General features: G+C 37.1%; 3 protein-coding genes across 7 annotated transcripts; 2 read left to right on the forward strand and 1 right to left on the reverse strand.

Moving 5' to 3' along the window:
• The first annotated feature begins 7,371 nt into the window (after window positions 1-7,371).
• On the forward strand, window positions 7,372-10,088 carry LOC112783006 (uncharacterized). Its single transcript, XM_025825725.3, has 3 exons — window positions 7,372-7,889; window positions 8,421-8,515; window positions 9,532-10,088. The coding sequence occupies exons 1-3, from the start codon at window positions 7,728-7,730 to the stop codon at window positions 9,917-9,919; spliced, it is 645 nt and encodes a 214-aa protein (XP_025681510.1). The 5' UTR covers window positions 7,372-7,727; the 3' UTR covers window positions 9,920-10,088.
• Window positions 10,089-10,549: 461 nt separating this feature from the next.
• LOC112783005 (proline-rich receptor-like protein kinase PERK15) lies at window positions 10,550-15,748 on the reverse strand. Of its 5 annotated transcripts, none has more exons than XM_072229693.1 (8): window positions 14,420-15,748; window positions 13,343-13,726; window positions 13,093-13,179; window positions 12,761-12,831; window positions 12,437-12,522; window positions 12,105-12,249; window positions 11,590-11,751; window positions 10,550-11,052 (listed from the first exon to the last, which is right to left on the reverse strand). In XM_072229693.1, the coding sequence occupies exons 1-8, from the start codon at window positions 15,324-15,326 to the stop codon at window positions 10,816-10,818; spliced, it is 2,079 nt and encodes a 692-aa protein (XP_072085794.1). In that variant the 5' UTR covers window positions 15,327-15,748; the 3' UTR covers window positions 10,550-10,815. The 5 variants fall into 5 exon arrangements, with proteins under 5 accessions (XP_072085794.1, XP_072085796.1, XP_072085793.1 ...); XM_072229695.1 differs by having other exon boundaries at window positions 13,343-13,720; window positions 14,420-15,656; XM_072229692.1 differs by having other exon boundaries at window positions 13,343-13,732; window positions 14,420-15,653.
• A 5,314-nt stretch (window positions 15,749-21,062) lies between these two features.
• Window positions 21,063-21,950, forward strand: LOC112786302 (uncharacterized). Its single transcript, XM_025829691.1, has one exon. The coding sequence runs from the start codon at window positions 21,063-21,065 to the stop codon at window positions 21,948-21,950; it is 888 nt and encodes a 295-aa protein (XP_025685476.1).
• Window positions 21,951-27,662: the final 5,712 nt, after the last annotated feature.

Consider the following 27,662-nt stretch of genomic DNA (forward strand, 5'->3'; position numbering starts at 1 on the left):
AATATATCTCCAAGCAGGATCAGTTTTCCCCCCGAACATTAGAAGTTTGTGATTGTCTTTCGTTAAATCCGGGAGGAAGAAAAGGTTCATTTGAAGCAAAATTATTTTCAACATTATTATTCCTAGGCAGTTCTTGGTTGATACTCTCATCTATACCTAAATATTACCAGCAATCCAATAATGGTTTTTTTCAATTTCTATATCACAACAACCCACTCCAACCCAATAATCTCAAGTTCACAACAAACAATATCCAAAATTATTCAAAATTATTCAAAATTATTCACAATTATTCAACAAATAACAAAATCCAGTTCAGTAAACAATGCAAAATCAGTTCAATAAACAACAATTATTAAACAAAGTTCACAGTTCAGTTCAGCAGGATCAATTGAATCGGTTCACAGTTTCACACTTCATAGTTCAAAGAAAAATAAAATATCAGTAAATCTCAGATCAGTATCACTATATCAGTGTATCAGAATTCATCAGTTCACACTTCAGTGACTTTAGTTCACAAAGCTTCACAAAATCAAACAACTATTCAATCATACTCATCAGGGAGACAGAGACATGCAACAGTTATTCAATCAAACAATCATATCTAAAAAAAATTACCTGGAAGCTCAAAGGCGCCTTCAACAAAACATGCAACAGGGAGACAGTGACACTGAGTGACCAAGTAGTGGTGGAGCACCTTCGAAGGAACGACGGCTGCTGTGCGATGGAGGTGGCTGTTCGAAGGAACGACGGCGGCGGCACGAGGCGGTGGCTGGACGGAGGTGAGGGACAAACAGACGACGAGCTCGATGAGATTGAACAGAACCCCTGTCGTGTGAGAGTTTGAGAGAGACATTCTCACTTCTGGAAGCTGGAAGCTGGAAGCTCGATGAGAAGGGAATTCAAGATCGAATTAGGGATTTAGGGCTAAGCAAAGGATGAAATGGCAACGTTTGGCTACCCAGCTAAAAAACCGGCTGGGTCACAGTTCGGTTCGAATGACCGGTTACTGGCCGATTTGTCGGTTCAATTTCGGTTTTCAAATTCTTCGATTTTACTATTTGCCCGAGTCACTTTTCTGTGCGGTTCACGGTTCAACTGGTTCGATCGGTCAGTCCGAACCGATTTTCAAAACCTTGCTTGTAATCGTTACCAAACTTCTCTCTTTATAAATTTGTGCATAACCTCTTCGGTTTCTCCCACTACCATCATTATTTTTTATAATTGCAAAATCCTTGTATCACGTTAAGATGAGAAAGAAAACTACCACTCGAAGAAGTTCTCTCTCTTAACTTCCCAAAATCCCAGAGAAATCTAGAGCCTCCTCACAATCCAAAGATCCTACCTTTACTCCTTCCCCTACTCCGTCGCTCTCTCCGCCTCGCACTTATCCAATGGCAAGAACAAAAACAACTCCAAGGTACCCATCATCTTCTAAGCCATCGGCTCTACAAAGTGCTCCCTCTCGTCCAAGCACTTTGAAGGGGAAGCGTCCTACTACGGAGGAACCCACTCCTGAGCCCTCAAGGCCAAAGCCAAGGCCAGCTCCTCAGTGTCCTCAACGAGGTAAACCTCACACTCCTCTTCTTTCAGTAAAGGAACCTCTAAATGTAAACCCTTTTGAACACAAATCTCATTTTTTGAACTCTCATTCTAACTACAACCCTCATTATTTTCGCTCTACCATGAATCATGATTTTTACCATGGTGTTTTTGTTCACCGATCTCTTTGGCCTACTTTTCTGGCTGACTTACCAAATCTGAAAAAGAAAGGTTTTGTCTTTGTAAAAAATATTGAGTTTCCGGACTAGAATAATATTTTTAATATCAAAAAGGCTGTTTATCCTAATTTGGTACATAAATTTTATGCCAATATGACCTACCCTAAGGAAACCATTCATTCGTATGTGAAAGGGTGTGAACTAGTGTTGAATAGTGAATCTATTAGTGACTCCCTTGAATATACTGATGTTGGTACTTGTGCTTACACTTCTGGTAAATAGGATGAAGGGTTGGGTGTGTCTTATCAAGATGCATTGGCTCATGTGTGTGAAAATATTTTTCTCATTGATGGCCTCACTCTTAATCATAAAGCTCTTGGTCCTCTTTGAGCTCAACTGCACCATATTGTGAACCATATTATTTTACCTCAAAATGGCTCCTATCAGAGGGTGTCTTTTTGTGATACATTGATTTTGTATGCTATCATCACTAAATCTAAAATTTCTTTCGCATACTTAATGATGAGGCATATGTTTAATTGCATAAGGAGTGACAAAAATGTGTCTCTCCCTTATAGCATATTTTTAACCTACATTTTTGAATAATTTGGTGTTGATATTTTCAATGAATCATATGAAAATAAACACTCTTATCTAAAAGGAGGTGGTTCAGTAAAACAGCAAAAGAAAGAGGCAACAAGAACTAAAAAGGTTGTCATTGATGATGATGATGATGATGAGCTAAATGACATCATCCTTCAACTTCGGAAACTTCAGCTTCAACTGGTCACAAATCACTCTTTTACAGAGTTGTCAAAGATGTTCTATAGGAGTTTGTAAACCTGTCTAACCATCTAATCTCTACAAGCCAACAAGAGAGGAAGATTGCGGTGAGAAATGAGAATGCCCTCAGAAATCAAGAGACAGAGTGGCTGTCCTTCTGAAGTATGTAGACAACATTGGGGACGACACCATGGCCATGGACCAAGAGGAACTGCTTGTTTCTGAGGAGGATGGCTTGGATGCTTGAGGATGTCTCTAATTATTGATTTCTGTTTTATGACTCTTTGTTGGTTGAAAAAAAATTTAAGTTTTTTTTTATACTATTTTATATTTTGGATGACTATAAACCCTAACAACTACTTCATTTGCACTTTTCATTCGGATTATATATTCCTCTTGTGCTAACATGTTTTTGCAGGTTTGCACTACTTATTCTTTCCTCCCTTGTGATTACTTTTGATAAATGCATGTTTTGGTATGATTTGAAAAATGCTCAGGATATTTTGTGGCTGAATAAGATATTTGTTTGAAAATGAAAAAGTGTTTGAATGAAGTCTGAATACTCGTTGATCATGCATTTGAGTCATGATTCGGTACTCACAACTTAATAACTTTTCAATTAGGATTGTGAAAACAAAATGCTTGATGACTCCTTTTTGCTTGAGCTGCTAAAATTGTTGCGTCACTATTGTTTGTATAAGCATGTGTATGGTTGTACAATTGCATTCTCTATACATATACATATGAACAGGAAACAAAAGAAGAGCACACTTTCAGGGGGAGCAAACCTTATGAAAGAAAGGGAGAGCACATCAAAACCTTTAATATCATCAAAGGGAAGTATTTTAATTTTGTCTGTTTAATTTCTTTGATTATATTTCCTGAAAATATGTTTGTCATCAAGGGGGAGATTATTGAGTTAGAAAATTCAATTAACACATTGATGATGACAAATATGATAAAGTTGGGTTAACAACCCAAATAGGTTTGATGTAAGGTTTTAGTGTGTAGGCCCAAAATGAATTTTGTTGCAGCCTAAAGAAAAGGAACAAAGAAATTAAGGTTGCTAAATGAACAAGGATCCACCAACCAGCCCAATGTCAACCAAGCTTTAGTGAATAAAACCTAAGCTAGGTTTCACATGTACACTTCATGTAAACATACACAAGAAATAGAGAGAGAGAGAGAGAGAGAGAGAGAGAGCTTCATCTTCGAGCTCATAGACTAGAGAAGAAAGAAAGAGAAAGTTAATCAAGAAAGCAATATCCAATCACACTAATCTAAAGCATGTTAATCTAAGTAAGAAGTTAAAGGTGATTTATTTCTATTTGCATGCAAGCTCATTTCTTTAGTTCTTCTCCAACTCTCTACAACACCATTTTGGGATAAATGAAGAAAGTGGTATTTGATCATTTCTGCTGCAAATCAATGGCTTACAAAGTTACTCGGAGCTAAAGCACAATCTCAAGGGTTTGGATTTGGGATTATCACTAAACAAACACTTCTCTATTGCTCTGCCTTCCTCAATCAAGCCAAGAACCAGATTTCAAATCCCTAATTTTGGGGTTGATTGAAGAAAAAGAAGGGATGATTTCTGATAGCCCAAGGTCCAAGAAGTTGACTTTGGAAGAACCTTAACCGTGGCTCTGACTAAGGTACAAAAGGGAAAATTGAATCTCATCAGAGGTAAGGGGAGAGAGAGAGAGAGAGAGGGAGAGAGAGAGAGAGAGAGAGAGAGAGAGAGAGAGAGAGAGAGAATCCTCACTACCAAGTTTGAAGTCTTGGAAGTATTGTACCTACACTAAAGGGAGCACTCTGCCAAGACAAAGAACATGGTTATAAGTTCAGATGTTGGGTTCGGTACATAGAGTCAAGGCTGTGAATTGTCTTCTCCTTCATGTTTTACTGTTTTGTATTTTAGTTTCAATGTATATCTTTCTTAGTTTTCTTTAAGAGGTAAAAGGCAAGAAAGAGAGGTAATCGAGAAAAAGTCATAGAGTGAAAAAGGCTAAGAAAAACACTTGAGATTAAAGCCAATAGTGATTTCAGATTTTTTTGGTTGTATTTTCTGTTTTGTGTCATATGCATGAGAGGTATCCCTTGCTAAGTTGGTTAAGCACTTAGTGTGATGAGTCTAGATAATTGCATAGCCAAGTCAAGTTTATGTTAAAACTTGTGTGCCCAAATAGGATTATGTTGAGTCCTTGGAAATTGGTATATGTAATATTTGAATTGATAGTGAAAATTCTACCAACGTTGTGGTGGAGACTGAATGTAGGTTGTATTGCACACTAAACTAGGATAGATGGCTGTGTCATTCTCTTCTTCTCTGCTCAACTCTATTTTTCTAGTTTTATGAGACAAAACAGAATTGTCTCCTGCATAATCCGCTGCGCAGACTAAACAGAAGTAAAGTAATTATTTCTGGTTTTAAGTCTACTTATTCAAAGTTAAAGAAGGCCATAGATTTAACCACCCTTCTCTAAGCCTTCTAAAACCTTCATTAACCTCGATAATCTATTCTTCAATTCCGTTTGAAATCTCCAAAAACATAATTCTCATATTTGAAAAAATTGCATAAAGCCCACTTTCAACTTCATTCTCAAGTTCAATAATTTTTCGAGACCCAAAAATCATCTTTCTTCACCAATCAAATTCAAATATGGTAAATTCTCCAAAACTTCTAAAAATAAAATTCTTTAATCAAACTCAAGACACGGTTCTTTTCATATGAAATCGAGCTCAGAACATAATCCTTTTCTTAATGAATCAAACTCAAAATAAAATCCTTTTCCTAATAAATCGAACTCACATCATAATTCTTTTCATAATAAATAAAACTCAAAACAAAACCCTTTTCCATAATAAATCGAACTTAAATCATAACTCTTTTTTTAATAAATCAAACTCAAAACAAAATTCTTTTCTTAATAAATAAAACTCAAAACATAATTCTTTTCTCAATAAATCGAACTGAAAACATGACTCTTTTCATAATAAATCGAAATCAATTAATATGATTCTTAAATCGAATTTTCTTTTAAATAACGCTTCAAACAAAGTATTAGAGTTTTATAAAAATTTCGGCAACATCTTCTCTAAAATTCGGACTTTGCCGCCCTTCAAAGGTCCCAACAACCAAACTAAACACTTCTTGATTATTCAAATCATTTCCAATAATTCATTATCTCAACAACTCCAACTCAACTCAAGGAAATCAACGAAAACCCAGAATTCAAACAACCAATCTACTAAATCACAATAATTCAACCGCAATTATCAATACGGATTCAAACGCTCAATAATCATTATATCACAATTCAGAAACCAATTTAATCAATCATTTGTCCAAAATAACTCGATTCAATCGATAAGACTCCCATAATCAGCAAAAATATATATTATTTGCATCGATTTATAATAATTTTTGGAAAAAAATAAGCTTAAGGAAAATGCCCCTACCTTGTTTGCGACTGAACTATGCGACAAACTCCGTTTCTATTCTTATCTCGCAGTAGCGACATCAATACCAACCATTCCTACAGCAGCCACAGCCTCTGAACACAGTACGTAAGAATCGTAGCTCAATCTGTACAAAGAAAGGAACCAAGAATGACGCAGTGGCAGCTCCGGCGGTGATTCCAGCGACACCCGCGCCATACCCGGTGACTAGAATGGCGGCGAAGCAATTCCAGCAGTTGAAGGCAGCTCAGTGACAACCTTCATCCGCAACAACGGCCACCGCAGTGACATCACCTCTCCATACCGTCACCTTCTCTCTTCCCGGTGTCCAGCTCCAGCGGCGAACTCACCCATCGGTGGCAACAGATGTGACAATGGCGATGAGTTGTAACAGCTCGACGGTGACGAGGAAGAACGGCAGCAGTCTTTCTTCCATGTCTCCTCTCTCGCGCTTGTTCTCTGTCTCGGACACATCTCTCTTTATTATGGCCTCCCGACGACATCTTCTTCATCGATGCAACGCAAAAGCAAGGTCGGTGGCGTCTTCTTGTGACTTCAACGGCGACGACTCTCACGAGCTCTCCCTCCCTCTTTTTGTCTGTAGTAGCGCTGACGAAGAACCTAGCAGCGGCGACGAGCGACGACCCATGATGATGGTGGCGACAGCTCCACGGCGGTGAGGTCTCCTTCCCTCTCTTCGCAATTCTCTTTTTCTCTTCCTCTACTCTTTCCTCTCTTCCCCATTAGTAAGTGTGTGTGCTGATAATTGGGGTGGCAGCTAATGAATTTTGCGATAGGATTTGAGTTGTGTGTTGGTAAATTAGAGTTTTAGGTAGTTCAGTAATTTTAATAAAATTATAGGTAATAAAGTAATTAAAAACTAAATTTAATTTAACAAAATATCTTTAAAAAATATTATTTATTCATAAATTTATAAATTATTTTAAAATAATTACTCTAATTCAATAGTTAGAAATAATTAAATTAATTTTTTTAAATTATAAAATAAAATTTAAAATTTAATTATTTAAATTAAAACATATAAAATTTATATTATTTTTTAGTCACTAAAATTTTAAATTAATAATAAAAAAATATTTAATTAATATAAAAAATTCTAAAAATAATATTTTAAATAAATAAGATAAATTATAAATAATTTATTAATTAAATTTCGAAAATTTAGAATCTTATCCTGTCACCCATAATCAAAGGATGTTCTTTTTTTTTTCGTTTTTGGTCAAATATGGTCTTTCTAAAACAACCATTAAAAATTAGCCCAAAAGTATCAATTTGATTTGGGCCATATAACCATATAATCATCTGATCCAAATGATACTAGCTAAACTAGGCTTTTAGGTCCAATAATGACCCATGTCATAGCCCAGCCCATATTTGATAAATCACGGAAAGACAGTTTTACCCTTGTCCGCTCTTTCGTCGTTGCATCTGAGACTCGGCACCTCCATTATCAAAACCAAAAAAATAGCAGAATCTCACCAATTCAACCCCCCGGCCCCGATTCTTTCCAAAGTTTATCCCTTTTTCTTCTCTTCTTCTTTGTCTTCGAACGAAGTTCCTACAAAATGAACTGAATTTGTTTAAAGAAAAAAAAAACATTTTTTTTAATTATTCTTTAAGTATCGTTTAAAGCACCACATCCCATTTTTACTCAGTGCTGGGGGTCTTCAGAAAGGGGATGAATTTAAATTAGTGAAAATTTTAGGGTTTAAGATTGTGATAATTTTGTGAGTTGTGATTATGCTTAGGTTGTGGAAATGGTACCAAAATTGCTTGGCTGTTCACCCTGTTAAGACACAGGTAATCAGTTCAGGAATCATATGGGGTGTTGGTGACATTGCTGCACAAGCTGTCACTCATAGTTATTCTACACCTAACACTGCCCACACTCATCAAATTCAGGTAAAACACTGTTTTAATTTAGTGAGACATAATGTCATTTCATATTTGCTATAATGGTGGATTTTCACTTCTTTTATTACTTATTTTGTGTGTATTGGTAGTTGTATGCTGTTTGGATTTGTGGCTCACATGTTAATAGTGCATAAAAAAGAAAAGAAAAGAAAAGAAAAAGAAGATAGAATCACTGTGGCTGTGGCTGACAAGATTGCAATGAGCCTTATAACTTGTTCTTTTGCCCCTTCACCAATGCCATGGTTCTTGCCTTTTGGTTAAGATGGAATTTGGTTTTTTGGAGTCTGATATTGCTATCTTTGTTGAAAAGATTAGAACTTATTATTATTATTATTATTATTATTATTATTATTATTATTAAAGCTTCTCTATCAAATTAAGCATTTGTTCTTACTTTGACCTTTCTTTTTATGACAGTAGTGAATGTGAGAGATTGTTGATTATTGGTGAATTGGTGATTTTGTATTAGTATCGTAAAACTTCACATTGTTTCTTTTGGTTGATGGCATTATCTTGTAGGATGACGACGACGACGAATTCAAGATCAACTGGAAGCGGGTGGCTACAACCAGCTTGTTTGGGTTAAGCTTTGTTGGCCCAGTTGGCCATTACTGGTAAATAGCATTACTTTGTCAATTATGTTGTGTGCTTGCATATTGACAGTATTTTATTGTGATGGTTTCTTGTCTGATTTTGAGATCCTGAATCTGCATTTGCTTGTTAAGTTTTCTAGTTGATTTATCCGCATTTGCTTCCTTGGTTTTTTAATTTTTGTAAATTAATTCCGTGATCTCACTAAAAGAATTAGATTAATGCACATCAGATGGTTTTTAACCACACTGCAAAATGATCATGGCTAGTTATTCACTCTGACCTATCATAGGTAAATGCCAATTGTGGAACAGGTTACTGAGTTTTATTTCAAAGCTGCAAACTAGTTTCAATGCTACTATTTTTATAGGCTAGGTGTTCGGACTCTTATCAAACAGATTCCAACCATACATTTAAGATAAAATTGAGGGATTAGTGTTGTGAACTTTTCATCTGCTCAGGGCCTAAAGCTTCTATTTGGGCTCTGAATATGGGATCCCTTTCCGCTTCTGTAGCACAAAATGCCTGATCACAGGGATGGTGCAGTACGGGCTTCTCATCAGTTACACGGGGCTGAAACTTTCTATCTTAACTGCTGTTGTATGTTTGCTTGTGCCTTTATATGAGTGATAGAAGTATATCCAATGTCCCAAATTTACTTATCTTACTCATACGGTTCTTCACTACTATCACTTTGACTTCTTCATATATATCCTTTTGGCAGATTTGGCAATTGTAGTTCACATAGGTCTACAAGTTCAGTATAAGTGTTAAATTTCTTTTAGTAAAAGGCATGTGATGATCGCAATTTAAATAGGTGTGGCTTGCTGCTCCAGAAATGTCTAATCGACATATGAGCTTCATGAATCACATACGTCTTTTTGCAGTAAACATTGTGTTCCACATTTATATAACTGAAGTTGTTGATAGTACGTCTAAAATAGTATGTACAAGTAGCGGGAAGGGTGTAGTGGTGTTGGGCACGGCGAATATCAGCTTGTTAATTCTTCTTTTTCTTCTTTGATGTTAATTGTTGTAGGTATGAAGGCTTGGATAGATATATAAGATTGAGACTCATGCTCAAACCAGATTCCTTCCGCTTTGTTGCCTCTAAAGTTGCCATTGACGGGTTCCTTTTCGGGCCATTGGATTTACTCGCATTTTTCACTTACATGGGCCTTTCTACCGGAAAGAGTATTCCTCAAATCAAAGAAGATGTGAAGAGAGATTTTCTTCCCGCCTTTATCTTAGAAGGAGGGATATGGCCCATCGTTCAGGTCGCAAATTTTCGGTATGTACCCGTAAGGTATCAGCTCCTATATGTCAACCTCTTCTGCTTGCTGGATAGCTGTTTCTTGTCTTGGATTGAGCAACAACAGGATGCTCAATGGAAAAAATGGGTGAAATCTTTTCTACCTCTCAAGTAACACAGAAGCATCAAGTCTTAATTTAGTGCTTCTCAATTTCTCACTCATGTCTTTATTCCTGGCCTTGTCAATTTGTTAAATGTTCATCTCAGATTGTACTAGTTTATAAAAGCCTATTGATTTACAAGATATGATTTTCATCTTGAATACAAATTGACACTTTGATCAATCAAACATGTGCAATATCAAGTTCCATTGAATAAAAATAATACAAGGAACAAGAGAAGCTATCATACACATGTTACTAGTTAGCATTCAATAATATTTCGAAGTTCAAACTTCAAAGCATGTTGATTTGATTATTTAATTTAATTTTTTACAGATTAGAAAATAAAATTTTCGTACCTGATCTTGAGGTGCCAATCTACATCATTCTGCCAAGCCCACTAAATCAAAGTTTAAAGACAAAACTCCCCAGATTGATCTTTAATTTCTGCGTTTGGACGAATTGATTACTGGGAAAAAGATTCAACTTGTGAACTTTGCACATATAAATGTCAGACATGACCATAAAAAAATGTAAGACAATGTATAGAAAAAAAAGAATTATAATTGATAATAGTTAAAATTAGTTTGGCCAAATACAGACAAACGTTTCTTTTTTAAAGAGACAAATTTGTGTGGCGTTAGTTTTGATAGGGACTAACCTTGGAGTTTAGTTTAATTCAGTTAATATCAAGCTTTGAAAATCTCTAATTCAGTAAGCTAAGCAATATTGTGATAGAGTTGATAAAAAAGAAAAAAATTGAAACATTAAGAATTCGTCTTCTACTCTAGGAAACACCATTCTTTACATAATGAACATAACAAAATGAGTTTGTTTCTTCTTTTACAACACAACACAATGCTGTCAATGCCCCATCTCTGAAGTATTATCACAGTTCTTGACTTGGTTGTTAGCCTTCACTACTTGAGTCAGATAGGCAAAGACCATAAGCACTAGTCATTTCACTATGCACACTTGAGCTGCACTGTTGAGATGATAATCCCAAATTGAAGTCTCTCAAGTCCTGTTGGTATTGGCAGGCATCATAAGTTGAACTCTCTGGCCAACTGTATATTCTGGTATGCCCCGGCGTAATGTCCCCTACAAGATCCGACAGAGAAACCAATCCTTCTAAGGCACCTGCAATCTGTTATACAATTTGTGAAAACTTTGTGGTTAGATACATGCAGTCCTTGTGAAGATCTATTTAAAGAACTTACATCAATGAGAACATGGCTACTAATGATAAGTTATTCTATTAAAGAATGTTGAACCAAGTTAGAAAGCAAAAAGAAAGCACTTCGAAAGGATTTCACAAGAATTTAATTTTCCTCACAATGAAGCATTTCGCTTTTCCATGATGATAATTCTATCCCAAGAGGGATGTTGTAATTAGAAGTAGACAAGATCACAAGAAGGTGGATTCTATACAGAGTGAGAATGGCATGAAGTATTTGAAGAACTGGAGCAGGATTAATGGACCAAATTTTTATGTCTTTCTATGATGTCGACACCTTTTTATATTAGTTTTAATGTAACAAAGATCATTCACTTCTAATTGTAGTTACCCTCATGATCTAGCAATAGCCCCAACAGTTAAAGTTCTAATTAGCTCCTGTCCTTTATGTTTTTTCCCTTTATGTATGCTGCTGATGGAAATGGAAAACAATGAACAGATTATTACTTGGCTCATACGGGGTCGAAGGCTGGCTGAATGGCGCACGCAGGCGGCTGCGCAGGTAATCATTCTAGTCATCTCATCAGCTCTATAATTATTCTGCAACCTTGGATCAACAAGATCACTGACATCACCATCTTCTAGCACTTGCGCAAGCAAGGGCCTAGCCTGCAGTGCCAATAGAAAAAAACATATTGGAAACTCAATTTAAAACTCAGGAAGGTTCATTCGCAAAGGAGCTTATGTGGAACAAAGAAAAACAAAAAAATGTCCCTTAAATTCACTTTTGCTTTGAAGAATCACCAACTAGACCAAGCATCTAAGGCATATGCAAGTTAGCATTTCTGAAGTGCAATATATAAGCTGGCAAAAAATTATCTAAGTTGTTATCCACAGTCAACATACAGAGATACCAAAATTTGATCCATAAATAAATGTTAAAAGCTAGATTTTCAAACATGTGGGTTTGCATGTATGCTCCTATTTGTACATGACCACAATCTTTGAATTGATGAACTCACCCAATCAACCAAGCTCACGTTTCTTGATCCTTCTGTACTGATTGCTGGACGTCCAGTTAAGAGTTCTAAAAGCATCACTCCATAGGAATATACATCTGATTTATCTGTTAGTTTACCACTTGATGCATATTCTGGAGCCAGATACCTGCAATTATGAAGATAAAATTCTGAAGTTCGAGGCTAAAACTGTTCTTGTCGTATCCATTAGATAACTTTAACAAACGTCATCATAGTATCATATGGATTCCCTGCATCCTACTCTAATCAAGAAAACAATGAAGACCCAAATCAATTCTTGCAGTTATGTGTGGCAAGTTGAAAAGTGACCTTACCCAAAGGTTCCCACGACCCGGGTGGTGAGGTGAGTGATGCAACCATCAGCATTGGGGAAGATCTTTGCTAAGCCAAAGTCAGAAACCTGACATAAAGTCAAGCTCATTATCATTCTAAAGAAATTGAGAAACATATCTTCAAACATTGCCTATTAACATAGCCACATAGGAAAAATCTGTTCTAGTCAAGTTTTATTAATAAGATGATGTATTGGTGAATGAAAAAAATAAAAAGGAAAAGGGCATGTCCAGTTAACTTATAAGCATTCTGAAGGATGTTTCACAGTTGTTACTTAACATTTAAGTGAATAACATAACCCTTACCTTTGCTTCAAAATTGAAGTCCAGAAGGATGTTAGATGCTTTAATATCACGGTGAATGATTGCTGGATTACCTGCAGAAGCACGAACACATGATGCTTTTAATTAGAACAGACTACTGATCTAGTTTTGAAAGGCATAATATGTTAGTATGCTTATATGAGATGTATAACTCCAATCAATTCATGTGAGAAATGGGATTTCTATAATTTTTTTAACTCATAACAACACTATAGTGAGATTTGCAAGCATTATATTAAAGTTTAGGAATGCTAAAATTTTAACTTCAAAGTATTTATTCTGCTTCAAGTTTAAGGGTGAATAAGAATTCTCACAATCTTCATGTAGATATGCGAGCCCTTTTGCAGATCCTAGGGCAATCTTAATTCTCTTCTCCCACCGTACAACGGGCTTCCCTTCCCCTGCAATACAGTGTATCATCTTCAGGACCATGCAACTGGTAAATGGAACCGCAAAGTACTTGCTTATGATGCAAGAAAGGGTACAGAACATGCAAGTCATAAAAAATCACCAACCACTGTAGAAAAAAACTAAGAGCAAGATTGCCATAAATGGTAGGCTTACCATGTAAATGGAATTCCAATGTGTTATTTGGAACAAATTCATAAACAAGCATTCTTTCAGACATGGTAACGCAGTATCCAACCAACTCAACAAGATGCTTGTGATGCACCCGGCTAATGGTCTCAACCTCGGCCTGAAATTCTCGCTCTCCTTGCTGGCTTCCTGATTTCAACTGTTTAACTGCAATTTCCTTTCCACTTGGAAGAATTCCTTTATATACATAACCAAATCCACCTTCCCCAAGAAGGTTGGCTTCAGAGAAACTCTTAGTGGCTGCTACTAGCTCATCATATGTGAAAATGCCATTCACAGGGCCGAAATCTCCACCTCCCTCTGTTAGCTTTGATGGATTTGGCAGCACTTTGATGACATGAGAACCTGATTCTGACGCTGACATAATTTAGTACCCAAACATCCCAATAACTGCGCACAAATCTAACTAAAAATAAAATGCATATTGTAATATGAGACGAGTTACATTGGATGATCAATCCGTTGTCAGATTTCTAATTCTGATTCTATCATTGGTTATGGATTCATGGATTATGAAAACATAAGCAGAAGAAATTACTAAAGAAATTCAGATCCTAAATTTTGCAACTCCAGGATTCAACTCCTAAAGTGTATGTATAGTTCAATCAATCTACTTACATTGCAAGTAAGCTTTAACTAAGATAAGGTAATTTCTTAAGATTCTAATCTATCTAATGATCTATATTGCGAGCAATCATTTTAAAGTGAGTAGTGATATACCCTCTTAAACATCTTTCCTAATTATTATCCTCCTAATTCCTAAACAAGATGTATTCAATATCTTAAAAACATATAAACTACTAGATACTTTCTTTGTTGAGAAATTTTGAGATGATTATGAGTACGGTTTAGCAGGAAAAATAATTTTCTTTCAAAATACAACTCCTTAAATTGTAGGTACAATTCTCAGTTTAATTGAGAGTCTCTATTCTACTTCTATATGGACCAACCAATTCTCATAAAGTTTCTACGAAGTTTAGATTAATGCATAAACTTATCATCAATTAATATAGTTAAGGCTGAAGAATAAGATTTGACTTTTACTCTTAGCTCCAACACAAGGTGATGATTCCTCAGATTGATGTGTATGCAGATTCTTCTTCTGCTGCTGCTTTTTCTTTCTATTCCTGCACAAAAGTAACATAAGTGCTACAACAAACCCAATAACGATACCACCAATTACGATTCCCTCAATTATGAATCCACTTGGCACTTCGAACCCTGAGTGTTTATCAACGTCCACCGCAAGCGGCAAGCTTCGACTCGATGGTGGCTGCGCCGGCGTTGATTCTGGAGTTGATGGCAATGTAGGCCCCGTGAAAGGGTAAACGGTCGCCGGCGGCTGTGGCAGCAGCGGAGAGGTTGCTGCTGCTTCCGGTGCCAGAGGCCAAAATTCCTGTGGTGGTGGTGAAGTGGCTGTCGGAACTGGAAGCGCCGGCGAAACTTTCCGGTGACGCAGCGGCAATGGTGGTAACGCATTTGACGGAAAAGTAACCGACGGCGGAATCAGAGTTGGCGGAGACGAAGGAAGCGGTGTCGCCGGAACCGGAGGAGATGCTGCCGTCCGCAACGCCGTATTCGGAGGAGATGGCGTTGCTGGAATTGGATTCTCGTTCGATGTAATCGGAGTCGACGGTGAAGCAGCGACGAATGGAATTTCCGGCTGAGGCGGCGACGAGGAAATCGCCGGCGGGACTTGAGTAACCGGAGGCGGGGAGTTTGTAGGCATAGACACCACCTCCGGCGGAGAAGTGATCGGCGGCGAGGTAAGCGGTGGTGCTGTAGGCATTGGAAGCACTAACGGCGGTGATGGCGGAGAAGGAAATGGTGGTGGCGCTGCTGTAGGTTGGAGCAGCAATGGCGATGGGGGAGGAGTAATGTCAATCAGCGGCGGAGACGGCGGAGCCATTACCGGTGAACTTGCCGGAGTCAAAGGCGCAACTGAAAACATTTTATTTATTTTTCTATTTTAATTTTCTTTAAAGAAAAGAAAAGAAAAAGAAAGAAAAAGAAAAAGAAGAAAAGAAAGAAGAAGTTCTAAGTAGTAAAGTTTAAGAACTGAAAATGCATGGTCTTGAAGGAAACCAAGTAATGCTATGTGTTCCAAAGAGGGATTTGCAGTTGAAAAAGTGAAAAGTGTGAGGGGGTGGAATGCAATTTGATTAGGGAGTGAAGTGAAGTGCAGTTCAACTAACTATACGAATAGGAGGTGCTTTTCTTGGTGGTGCAATTCCATTGCATGTGAGAGGCTATACAACTAGCTAGCTTTGCTAGTTATGATAGATTATATGGTGATGGATAAATTTATAAATATTTTCGTAGTGGGTTTAGGTGTTACTAGATGAGACAAAGACATGCATGTGGTAGTTTGTTAACCTTTTCGAAAAGAAGAATATTTTATATAAAATAAATACTAGCATAGACTTTTTTAGTCTCTAAGGAGACTAGGAGAGACCACTCTCAAATCGGTGAATAAAAATACAACTAACATAATACTAAAAGTATAATCAATCTGCTATTAGTGAACTACTCGTATAATCAATATATGTATCAGAATAAAAAATGTTTATATATTTATATTTATAATATAATTAAATTTACAAATAATATAACCAAATTAGATTTGTATTTATTGTCCATTATATAAATAAAAGCATAAAAATACAATAATGAGTTACTTTTTGGTATTTATAAAAGATTAACTATTATATGATTAATTATTTTATTAAAAGAATATATAAAATAATATATAAATATACACAAATATATAATAATTATTTTTTTATATTATGTTTCATCTTTTAAAATCCAATAATCATACACAGAGATTTTTTTATTCAAATATATACATTATGTCTTATATTATTTGTTTCGAGACTTACCTAGAACCGGATGATTGGACTTGAATGAGAGACCCAAACGTTGAAGGAGGGTGGTCTCTGAGTTGTTACTGGAGCCTCCATCCGAGTTGTATGCTTTGAGGAATTGAGGGTGGTACCTGCAAAGACACTCTGATGCTTATGTTAGCAAGGAGTTAGGTTTACATGAGTGTATCAGTGTATTTATAGGTGATGGACTAATAACTACCATGGAAGTAGTTCCACTTCTGATGGTGAATAACCGTTTCTTTATTTTACGGTGGTTAAAATTACTCTTTTAGAAGTGGATGAGAGATTTAAGGAGGCAGTACTTATTTGAATAAGTGTCATCTGCGAGTTTGAATTCGATCTCTTTAGAGAAGTCGGATGAATTAGTAAAAACCAACTTTTTGGATTGAGCTTTTTGACTTAATTAAACTTGATCATTGCGTTGGGTCATGGTATAAACATTATTCATCTCGTATGAAGTTGTATTTTATACGTCTCAATATAAGATAAATAATATGTTGCCTATATTTGATACTAATATAATAGATTTGACTATATCGTCTACTATATAACAGAAAGGTAAATGTATTAATCTTATCATACAAGCGTTTAACCCTTACAAGTGTTACAAGTCCTGAAACTTACTAACACCCTAAACGCGCTCCAATTGTTACGTACAACTCATGCGCTATATAATAGAACATTATATTAATCAAAATCAATTAACACGCGAATAATATACTTTCCAATTTTCAAAAGATTTCGTTACCTTCTTCGAATCTCTTGCCAAGTTTTTTGTTCTCCTTCTTGCGTTCTTCCCTTGTATTTTCGATCGTTCTTTCTTCTGCGTTTATCACTGCTTTGTTCGTCGTCATTCACCTCACTTTCTCTCACTGTAACTCTAGCTTCGTTTTATTTTGATTTTCTGGTTTCTGAAATCAAAATCTGAACGAACCTTGAAGATAATGGATGATTCAACCTCAGATTGTCAGCTCAATCAGGGCGAAGTGAATTTTGAATTTGAATCTAACGAAGTTTCTGAGGTTTGATTTAGATTCAGCTAATTAAGATTAATCTGAATTTGATGCAGTTATTCGTCTATGATTGTCTAGCTGAATAATTCGCGAACATAGACTGTGAAATTAATGCGTGAACATAATCTGTGGATTGAATCTAGTGTATTAGTTTTGATTAATTATCTGCAATTTATAGCAGACGCTCGAGTGTAGATCAGAACTTTTTGGGTGTATTTTTAGGGAAGTTTGGGTATATTTTAGGGGGGAGTTTGGGTGTATTTACAGTTTATGGTTTTCCTTGTTATTTTAGTTGATTTATTATCGTAATGGGTGTAGATCAGGAGTCCTTGGGGTGTATTTTACTTTGATTGTTATTTTTTTATGAGGTCCAGAAATTCTATAGTATTTTCTTGTTTTAAACATGTTGTATTTTTGCAGCCCCTTTCTGTTGTTGATGAGCAGCTTGTTCCCAAGGTTGGAATGACCTTTAAAACCCTTGAAGATGCTGCAAAATTTTACAAGGACTATGCCAAGGTTGCAGGTTTTTCTACAAGAGTTCGGAGCACAAATAAAAAGGGAAATGAAATTAAGAATCAATTGATCACATGTAGCAGAGAGGAAAAATGGAAATCTAAAATATCTCCAACCGAGAAGACAAATCCCACAGTTGGTTTAAATTGTCATGCAAGAATTTATATACACACATTGAAGGATGTTGGTGCTTGGATCATTTCAAAGGTCGTGATGCATCATTCACACCCTTGCTGTCCAACTCAAGCAGAGATGCTCAAACAGCACAGGGAACTAAGCATGTCCGTTCGTCGTACAATAGAGAATAACGAGGAAGCTGGTATCAGACCAAGCAAAACATTCCAATCATTCGTTGCGGCAGCCGGGGGTCACCGCGAGTTAAATTTTATTGAAAAGGATGTGATGAACTACATCACGAGAGAAGTGTGGAATATTTCGGAACAAGAAGATGCAAAGGAATTCAAGAAATATTTATTGAGAATGAAAGAGAAGAATCAAAATTTCTTTTTCGAGCTCAAACTCGAGGATGATCAATCGATTAAGCTTGCTTTTTGGGCCGATGCAAGGAGCAGAGCTGCCTTTGAGTATTTCGGAGATGTTATTTCATTTGACACCACGTACAATACAAACAGGTAATATGTTGTTCTTGTTTATGCTGCTAAATTAATTTTGTTCTATGAATCTGCTGCAGAGGTGTATATTGGATCTTCCTTGGGTGTATAAATTCATTATATGGGTGTACGTAATGATTTTCATTCTGCAATGTCGTAATTTGTTTCATGTATAATTTGGTTTGTGGTTCTTTCGTCGGGGTGAATCACCACGGTCAGTCAATACTTCTTGGATGCGCTTTACTGAAAAACAAAGAAATTGAGTCGTTCAAATGGTTATTTCAATGTTGGCTTCGTTGCATGGGGAGAAATGCCCCGAAAGGGTTTCTCACCGATCAATGTGCGTCACTGAAAAGGGCTATAGAGGCTTGTATGCCAACAACAATTCACCGTTGGTGTATTTGGCACATCACGAAGAAGATCCCAAGCAAATTAAATGGGTACAAGGGACATGCTGAAATTGAACAAGAATTGAGCCAAGTTGTTTGGAACTCTCATAGTAAAGATTCATTTAATAGGAATTGGAATGATTTTCTGCTGAATTTTGGTCTTGTGGACAACAAGTGACTTTCAGGTAATGTTGTTTAAAATCTACAGCGGAGGTGTAAATTGCATGTTTTTTCGGGTGTATTCATAGCCTGTTTTCGGGTGTATTCTGTAGATCTCTATGAAGACCGTCATATATGGGTTTCAATCTATCTGGATCACCACTTCTGGGCAGGGATGAAAAGCACACAAAGGAATGAGAGTATGCATTCATTTTTTAACAAGTTTATTATCCGGAACAGCTCGCTTATTCAATTTGTCAAACAATACGATAATTGCCTCGGAAGTAGGGAGCAAGCAGAGAGAGAATCAAATGCTGCAGATTTGAATTTTGAAATGGAGAGTGGAGAGAGCGGGGGAGAGTCTTCGAGGGTGGCACATAGCGAGGCAGCCGGCCATACCGGCGAGAGCAATAAGGGGGAGAGTGGAGGTGGACATGCATCAGGTAAAAATGAGGGAATTAAAGGAGACAATAACAAGATTCAAGGTCAGCGGATATCGTTCAGAGATAAAGTTGTGGGTGCCTCAACAAGGAGAGCTTTGGAGGTTGCTGATTCTCTTGATGGGGATAAGATGGCTACAGTAGTTGGTAAGCAAGGCGATTCGGAGATACCAACTGTGACGTTCACTGAAGAAGCAAAGGAGATATTGGCAGAGCCCTACAAAGATGCCATCGTGATCAAAGTTCTTGGAAAAAACTTTAGCTATACGGCGATCACGCACAGGCTTAAAGGAGTCTGGAGAACCAAAGGAGGATATGAGGTACTAGATGTCGGTTTTGGCTATTTCTTAGTTAAATTTGATCTCTTGGAGGATAGAGAAAAAGTTCTCCTTGGAGGACCGTGGATGATTACTGGTAGTTATGTTGCGGTTAAACCTTGGAGTTCTTCATTCAGACCTTGTGAAAACACTTTTGGATCTACCATGGTTTGGATAAGAATCACAGGTTTAAACATTAACTATTATCAAGAGAAAGCCATGAAAATGATTGCGTCAGCTGTTGGTAATCCGATCCGCATCGATTTAGCCACCAAGTCTGCAGAAAGGGGAAAGTATGCAAGAGCATGTGTGCAAATTAACTTGGGACTTCCAGTCATAAAAAAGATTCAAGTTGATGGTCATATGTATGACATAGAATATGAGCACTTGAATTTAATTTGTGAAAAATGTAGCTGCTTTGGGCATGTAACAAGAGAATGTGCGAAAGAGAACAACAATGACATTGGGAAGGAAACCATGGTGAAGGAGAAAAATTTGCCGTCACTGTTTTCGGTGGATAACAATGAGAAAACGGCAGAAGGTAGTCAAATCCCAGTAAAAAATCAAAATTCAACTTTTGAATTTGGAATTAATGCCAAATCAATTCCAATTATGGAGAAGCATGGAGCAGCGGGTCTTGTGCATAATAATTTACAAGAATCATGCATGGATAGGGATACTCAAGCAAAAGAGGATGAATGGGTTACAGTTAGTAGAAAAGGCAAGGAAAAAGTGGGTAAAGGCCCCAATGTAATGCCAAAAAAAGCCAATGTAGCAATATGCTCCAATTTGGTGAGTAAGAAATTTTCTTTTGGGTCTAATAAAATGCATGCTGGATCCTCATCAAATGCAAAGGCGAAGTCTTTATCAAATGCAAAGGTGGAGCCTAAGGAAAAGAAAGATCCTCCATCCACGCTTGGCTCTTTGGGAACAACTCAGGTGGCTTTCAAGGATCAGAGTACTCCTTTTTTTAAAGCAGGGCACAAAAGGCAGCGTCCTATTTCACTTCAAAACTCACCTATTGAAGCATTGTCAACGGATTCTCGAGTACAAAAAGAACTTGATAAAGCTAGTGCAACAATAAACTTGGAGAACCAACCTCAACAGAAGAATGATGGTTCTGCGACGCAAGTCCACCAGAAGACAATTGGAGACAGGGGTCCATCAACGTGAGGTAGAATGATTATAAATTCTAATTATTTAATTTATTTTTATGGATTGTGACCATTTAAATATTATTAGTTGGAATGTAAGGGGAGCGTCAAATAAGATGTCTCGGGTGCACTGTAAGGAGTTAGTACGAAAATTTCAACCAACTTTTTTTATTTTGGTGGAAACTCATATTGGGTTTGAAACTATGAAAGAATTTTGGGGGAGATTAGGCTATTATCCTGTAGGGATTGTAGATGTTGTTGGACATAAGGGAGGAATTTGGTTCCTCTCTGCTAATTTAAAATTTTCTTGTAAAATTCTTTGGGCTATGAATCAATGTGTAACTTTGGAAATTGATGGTGGTGGGCGAAGATGGATTTGCAGTGCGGTTTATGGCAGCCCTCAAGCCACTAATAGAGTAGAATTATGGAGTCATCTGCTTGATATTGGTTTGTGCATTCAGGACCCATGGGTGGTGGTTGGGGATTTTAATGATATTTTGAGTGTTCATGAGGTGAAGGGGGGTAATTACTATTCGACTCGCAGTAGTGTCTTTGCAAGTACTCTAGATTCTTGTGGTCTTTTTGATCTGACAACCTCTGGAAGACGGTTTACTTGGTTCCGTAAAATTCAAGGAAACAGAGAAATTGCAAAGAGATTAGATAGAGCTTGCTGTACTGCAGAATGGCGTCTTCTTTTTCCAGAAGCTTTTGTTGAAGTTCTCAGCCGTTCCCACTCTGATCATTGTCCCCTACTTATCCGATGTCAAGGAGTTCCTAGCAAGAAAGGAAACCGGCCTTTTAGATTCCAAGCGGCATGGGCAACGCATCCTGATTACAAGGCCATTGTTCAGAAATCTTGGAATAGTACAGACTTTGGCATCCATAGGAAGTTGTTGGGGGTTCAAGAAGCTTCGTTGGAATTCAACTCTACGGTCTTCGGCAATATTTTTATTAAAAAGAGGGAATTGGAGGCTTATTTGAATTATATTCAACGAAAAATGGAGGCTGACGATGATCCAATTTTGAAGCACAAAGAGGAAGAATTGAGAGCTGAGTATAATCTAGTTTTGGCCCAGGAAGAATTGCTTTAGTACCAGAAGTCAAGAGATCAATGGGTTCGGTATGGTGATAGAAATACTAGCTTTTTCCATATGCAAACCATTATTAGAAGAAAATCTAACAAGGTTCATGGGTTGCTGGTTAGTGATGGGTCCTGGTCTGATGATCCGGAAGTTTTGCAAAGAGAGGTCGTTCATTTTTTCAAAAATATTTTTTGCTCTACTAAGCCTGTTGAGGTTAATTGCATGGGAGAAATTCCTATGCCATCTCTTAGCCAGGATGCTTGTGATAATTTGTCTAAACCAGTAACAATGTTGGAGGTTAAAGAAGCTCTGGATAATATGAGCTCGTTCAAAGCTCCTGGGCCGGATGGTTTTCAAGTTTTTTTCTTCAAGGAATATTGGGATGTGGTGGGTCATGAGGTGTGGCGTACTGTTCAGAAAGCATTATTAGGGGAGACTTTAAGCCATTCTTTGTTGGAAACTTTGATTGTTCTTATCCCTAAATGCGACCCTCCAACTAGATTGAAGGATTTTCGGCCAATAAGCCTTTGTAATGTAATTTATAAGCTAGTGACTAAAGTGCTGGTTAATAGATTACGACCTTTTTTGGATGAGATTGTTAGCCCAACTCAGGGAGGGTTTATATATGGTAGAGGAGTGCCTGATAATATTATTGTGGCCCAAGAAGTTCTTCACTTTCTTAAGCGGACAAAGTCTAGAACAGGAGCTATGGCTTTTAAGATTGATTTAGAAAAGGCTTATGATAGAGTTGATTGGAATTTTCTTGAGCACACTCTTGAATCTTTTGGCTTTCCTTCTCTAATTATTCGGCTTGTAATGAATTGTGTTCAGGCTTCAAATCTTTCCATCCTTTGGAATGGGAATAGATTGGACAGCTTCCAACCTCGCAGAGGGCTCAGGCAAGGAGATCCAATTTCTCCTTATTTATTTGTTTTGTGCATGGAGAGATTGGCGTGCTTCATTTCCAAACAAGTTGACGAGGGTATTTGGGATGGTGTGGCTGTTTCTAGAGGAGGACCTAGAGTTTCTCACTTGATGTTTGCAGATGACCTCCTCCTTTTTTGTAAAGCGAAGAAAAATCAAGTTCAGAATGTTGTGCACACCTTGGAGTTGTTCTGCAAAGCTTCAGGTATGAAGGTTAACATTGAAAAATCTAAAGCTATTTGTTCTAGAAATATCTCTAATAGAAGGAAGGAAATGTTGTCTGGTGTTTCTCATATTCCTTTTACTAGTGACCTAGGCAAATACTTGGGGGTGAACCTTAACCATCCTCGAGCTGCTAGGTCTATTTTTTCGGACTCTTTAGAGAATATCAAGAATAGGCTGGCTAGTTGGAAAGGTCGGCTCCTTAACAGAGCAGGCAGGCTTTGCTTAATTAAATCTGTTGCTTCTTCTCTTCCTATTTATCAGATGCAAGTGACTCTTTTTCCTACTTCGATTTGTCAAAAGATTGATTCTGTGCTTAGACAATTCTTGTGGAAGGGAAAGGTGGGGGAGCGATGCTTAAATTATGTCAAGTGGAGCAAAGTTGTCACTCCAAGAAAATATGGAGGCTTGGGAATTAGAGATACCCAGTGTGTAAATTTTGCTTTATTAGGAAAGCTTGTTTGGCAATTACTGCATAATAATGATAAGCTTTGGGTAAGAATTATGTTGGCAAAATATTTATCTGGAAGGTCTTGCTTTTCATCCAGTTTTTCTAATAATGTTTCAAGCACTTGGCGAGCGATTTATAAGACAATAGAAAAGCTTCGTGATGGTTTTGATTGGTGTACAGGCAGGATGTCTCAATCCTTTTGGTATCATGCTTGGCGACCATGTGGAACACTAGCTCCTTTGGTTCCTTTTGTGCACATCTCTGATTCTCACTTGAAGCTAGAAGATGTCTGGTACCATGGACATTGGCGGTGGGATATTCTTTGCACAATGATTCCGGAAGAAGTTAAACTTGATTTGATGCTCTTTGATCCTATCAAGCAGGCAGGAGATAAAACAGGTTGGTTTTGGACAAACTCAAATACTCTCACCTACTCGACTAAAAGCGGGTATGAATGGCTATTGAAGAAGAAATTTGGCTGGAACGATAATGAAAATTGGCTTTGGCTTTGGCGCTTGAGAATACCGGAGAAGATAAAGTGTCTGCTCTGGCTTTGTCTCAACAACAGAGTTCCCACAGCTAGTTACCGGTTTCAAAGAGGTCTTGCTACTTCTGATTTTTGTCAGCGATGTTATCTTGCTCTAGAGGATATTAACCACTGCTTTAGGACTTGCCAAAAAGCTCGTCAGATTTGGATTAGCTTAAATTTGGGAATGACCGTTGAGGACTCTAGTTTGAATTTTGTGTCTTGGATTCGTTCTAACCTCAACAAAAATGAGTTTCTCTTTGCAGCGGCCTTTTGGTGGATTTGGAGGGATAGGAACAATGACATCTTCCATCAAGATGATCCATGGAGTAAGGAGAAAATTGTTCACTTAGTTCAACATGCTGCTCGCGATTTCTCTAAGGTTGTTACCAACCAAAAACATATTATTCCTTCCTCTTTGCAATATAACTGGGAACCACCTCCAATGAATGTCTGTAAAGTGAACTGCGATGCAAGCATTTTTGAAAATGGGCAATTAGCGGGCTTTGGATGTATTATTAGAGACAGCATGGGAATTTGGATGAAAGGTTGTTCTGCCAGTATACCTCTTTCTAGTGTTCTCTCTTGTGAGCTTCATGCTATTTGGAGAGGGCTTGTTATGGCTTGGGATTGCGAGTGTAAAGAGGTCATATGTGAAACTGATAATCTTGATGCATTTCTTCTTGTTTCGCGAGGCACAACCAGCATGATTACGAATGACTCTGATCTGCTTGGCAAAATCAAAGAGATGCTTCAGCGCAATTGGACAGCTACTTTAGTGCTCATCCAGTGTACAGCAAACAGAGCGGCTGATTTAATGGCTAAGACTGCTGCTTTAAACAAGCAGGTGTACCTAGAGTGGTTACAACCCCCTAATAATTTAGACATTATTATTAGAGAGGAGTGTTACTCTTTCTCTTAGGTGTTTTTTCTTTGTGTTATGTTCAGTCACCAAAAAAAAAATGCTGCAGATTTTCATACGTTCATACCGTGTGCAACCAAATCCTCCATTGAAGCTCTGTTTCAAGGTGTGTACACTCATCAAAAAGTTAGGGAAGTCCAAGCACAATTTAGAGGAAAGGCGAATTGCATCACTAGATTAACGAATTCCGCTCTAGGCTATTCAGTATACGAAGTTGGAGAATAAGTTTTCAGCTCAATATTCAACAAGTTTGTGGTTACTTACGACTCAGTAGTAGCCGAGGTAAATTGTCAATGCTTATTATTCGAGTCAAGAGGGATATTGTTCCGTCACGCACTAAGCGTGTTAAGCTTTGAACGAGTAACCCAAGTGTCACCGAGATATATATTGGAACAATGGAGAAAGAAGGTAAAGAGGCGACACACACACATCAAGAGCAGCCACGACGAGCCATTGTTGGATCCAAGAAGCAAGAGGTTTGACGAATTAATTTTTTGTTCGCAAAATATTTGCGAATTTGTATCAGAATCGGAGGAGCTTACTGCGATTCTGCACCGTGCGTACGATAACGTCATGGTTGAGATGGAAGAATTGAAAGCCAAAAGGAAGGGGACATCTTCTTTATCTCACGAAGATGCCAACTTGGAATCCGTTAACGAGCTTCAAAGCCCTCCAAGGATTCAAACAAGAGGACGCCCCAAAAATAGGCTAGGTTCAAAGTTAGACAAATAGATTGCAAATGCCTCAAAGAAGAAGAAAACGAAAGCTTTAAACGAGGTAAAAGTGATGTTCTTTAAATATATGGTGATTGAGTTTAATTTTCTCATTAATAGTTTAGCTAATATGTGAGTTTATTATATCCAGTTAAACCTCTTTGATGCTGCATCAGTGGTGCGTTCAAATTCCAGCCAATATCAAGGACATGTTATTTATTATCAGTTCAGGGAGCCAGCAGCAGCGGATAACTTTTTGGGTGTATAGTTACAGAATATGGGTGTAAAAGCACTGTTATTTTGGGTGTATTTATGAATTTTCTTGTGTTTCACATTTTACACACACACACACACACACACACACACACATATATATATATATATATATATATATATATCACAATCTGCTATTTATGTTATAAAATATTGTTTATTTTTTTACTACGGTTTAAGGGTTTTAGGGTTTAGGTTTTTAGGGTTTAGGGTTTAGGGTTTAGGGTTTAGGTTTTAGGGTTTAAGGATAAAGCCTTAGTGGATAGAAGTCTGGTGTATTTTTAACTTTCCTTGGGTATAAAATAAGATCTTATGGGTGTAAAAATCAATGATCTGGGTGTATAGTAGGTTGGTTGGTTTAGGGTTTAGGGTTTAGGAATTTAGGGTTTCAGGGTTTAGGGTTCAGGGATAAATCATCAGGGGATAGATGTTTGGGTGTATATTCAACTTTCTTTGGGTATAAAATGCCAGGTTATGGGTATATATTTGGTTTGATATTTTTCTTAATATTATAGTACCTGTAATTCAGACATTTTGAATACAGCAGAGAGAGTTTTACTCATAATTGGCAAATTTTTACATCATCTGTTCAATTTCTTACAAGACTATATAACAGTTATATTAATCAATGTCAATATCATTAGAATCTATCTGACAATATGGACTCAATAACAATGAGAATGGCTTGGACAGTCTTATTGCATTACTTCCCCTAATGGCTTCAGCTTTGTCTTGATTCATTTCATGGAATAAAATCCGGGAAGCATATTCTACTCTAAAGTGGTCCACCTCGTCCTATAGTTAAAAAGAATATTCTATTTAATCAACCATATTAATTGAGTAAAGTAATACAGAGTTACTTAGTTTTAAACACATTTACCTGGGTCCAATTGTCCCACTCATACTTTAACCTTTTAATATTTTCGAGCTGAATTATCTCAAGCCACTTCATTACGTAAATAGCACAGTCATAGCTGAAAACCAAAAAAATAAATTACAAATTACATATAGGAAAGTTTAATTTTCAGAGTGAAAGATTTATACATTGTCTTTTGGCTTGAGATGTTAATGTATGGCGGTTCAATTTCCTTGTCCTTGTCCCTTCTCTTCAGAGGTGCCCCCTAGCATATACTCTAATTCGTAAAATTACATATCCCTTAAAACACAAAACAATCAGTAATACATGAATAATTTAATAAAAAAATACACCCAAAGGAGCATAAACTTACACCTTATATTGAACAGAAATACACCCAACTATTAAAATACAGAACACAGAACTAACTTACAATGAATGTATTTAGGGCCGTTCTCTCATCGGACGGAGATCTCGTGTGATATGGGTCGAGTATATAAAATTTCCGCTTTCTTGTATCAGCCAACCATAACCACCAATGTTGTGAATGGCAAACAGGTGCAAAAATCTGAAGTATGTCCAGATTGAACACTATTTTAGTTTATTTGGCACATAAGTAAAGAATGGTAATAAGAAGTTTTAGAAATGAAAACTTACATAACGATGCGATGCTAATTTTTTAAGGTCCAAGAAGGGTATAAACATTGGGTAGTCTTCTACCCTGAATGGTTTATTGGTTTTAGGCTGTAAGAATACCCTTTCTGGATGATTTTCAATGGCCATGTTCTGCAAAAATTGTGAACCACTAAATGAATATAGAAAATACACCCAAAT

This window comes from Arachis hypogaea, chromosome 20, assembly GCF_003086295.3.
Source record: "Arachis hypogaea cultivar Tifrunner chromosome 20, arahy.Tifrunner.gnm2.J5K5, whole genome shotgun sequence".
In the NCBI taxonomy this organism is placed as follows: Eukaryota; Viridiplantae; Streptophyta; class Magnoliopsida; order Fabales; family Fabaceae; genus Arachis; species Arachis hypogaea.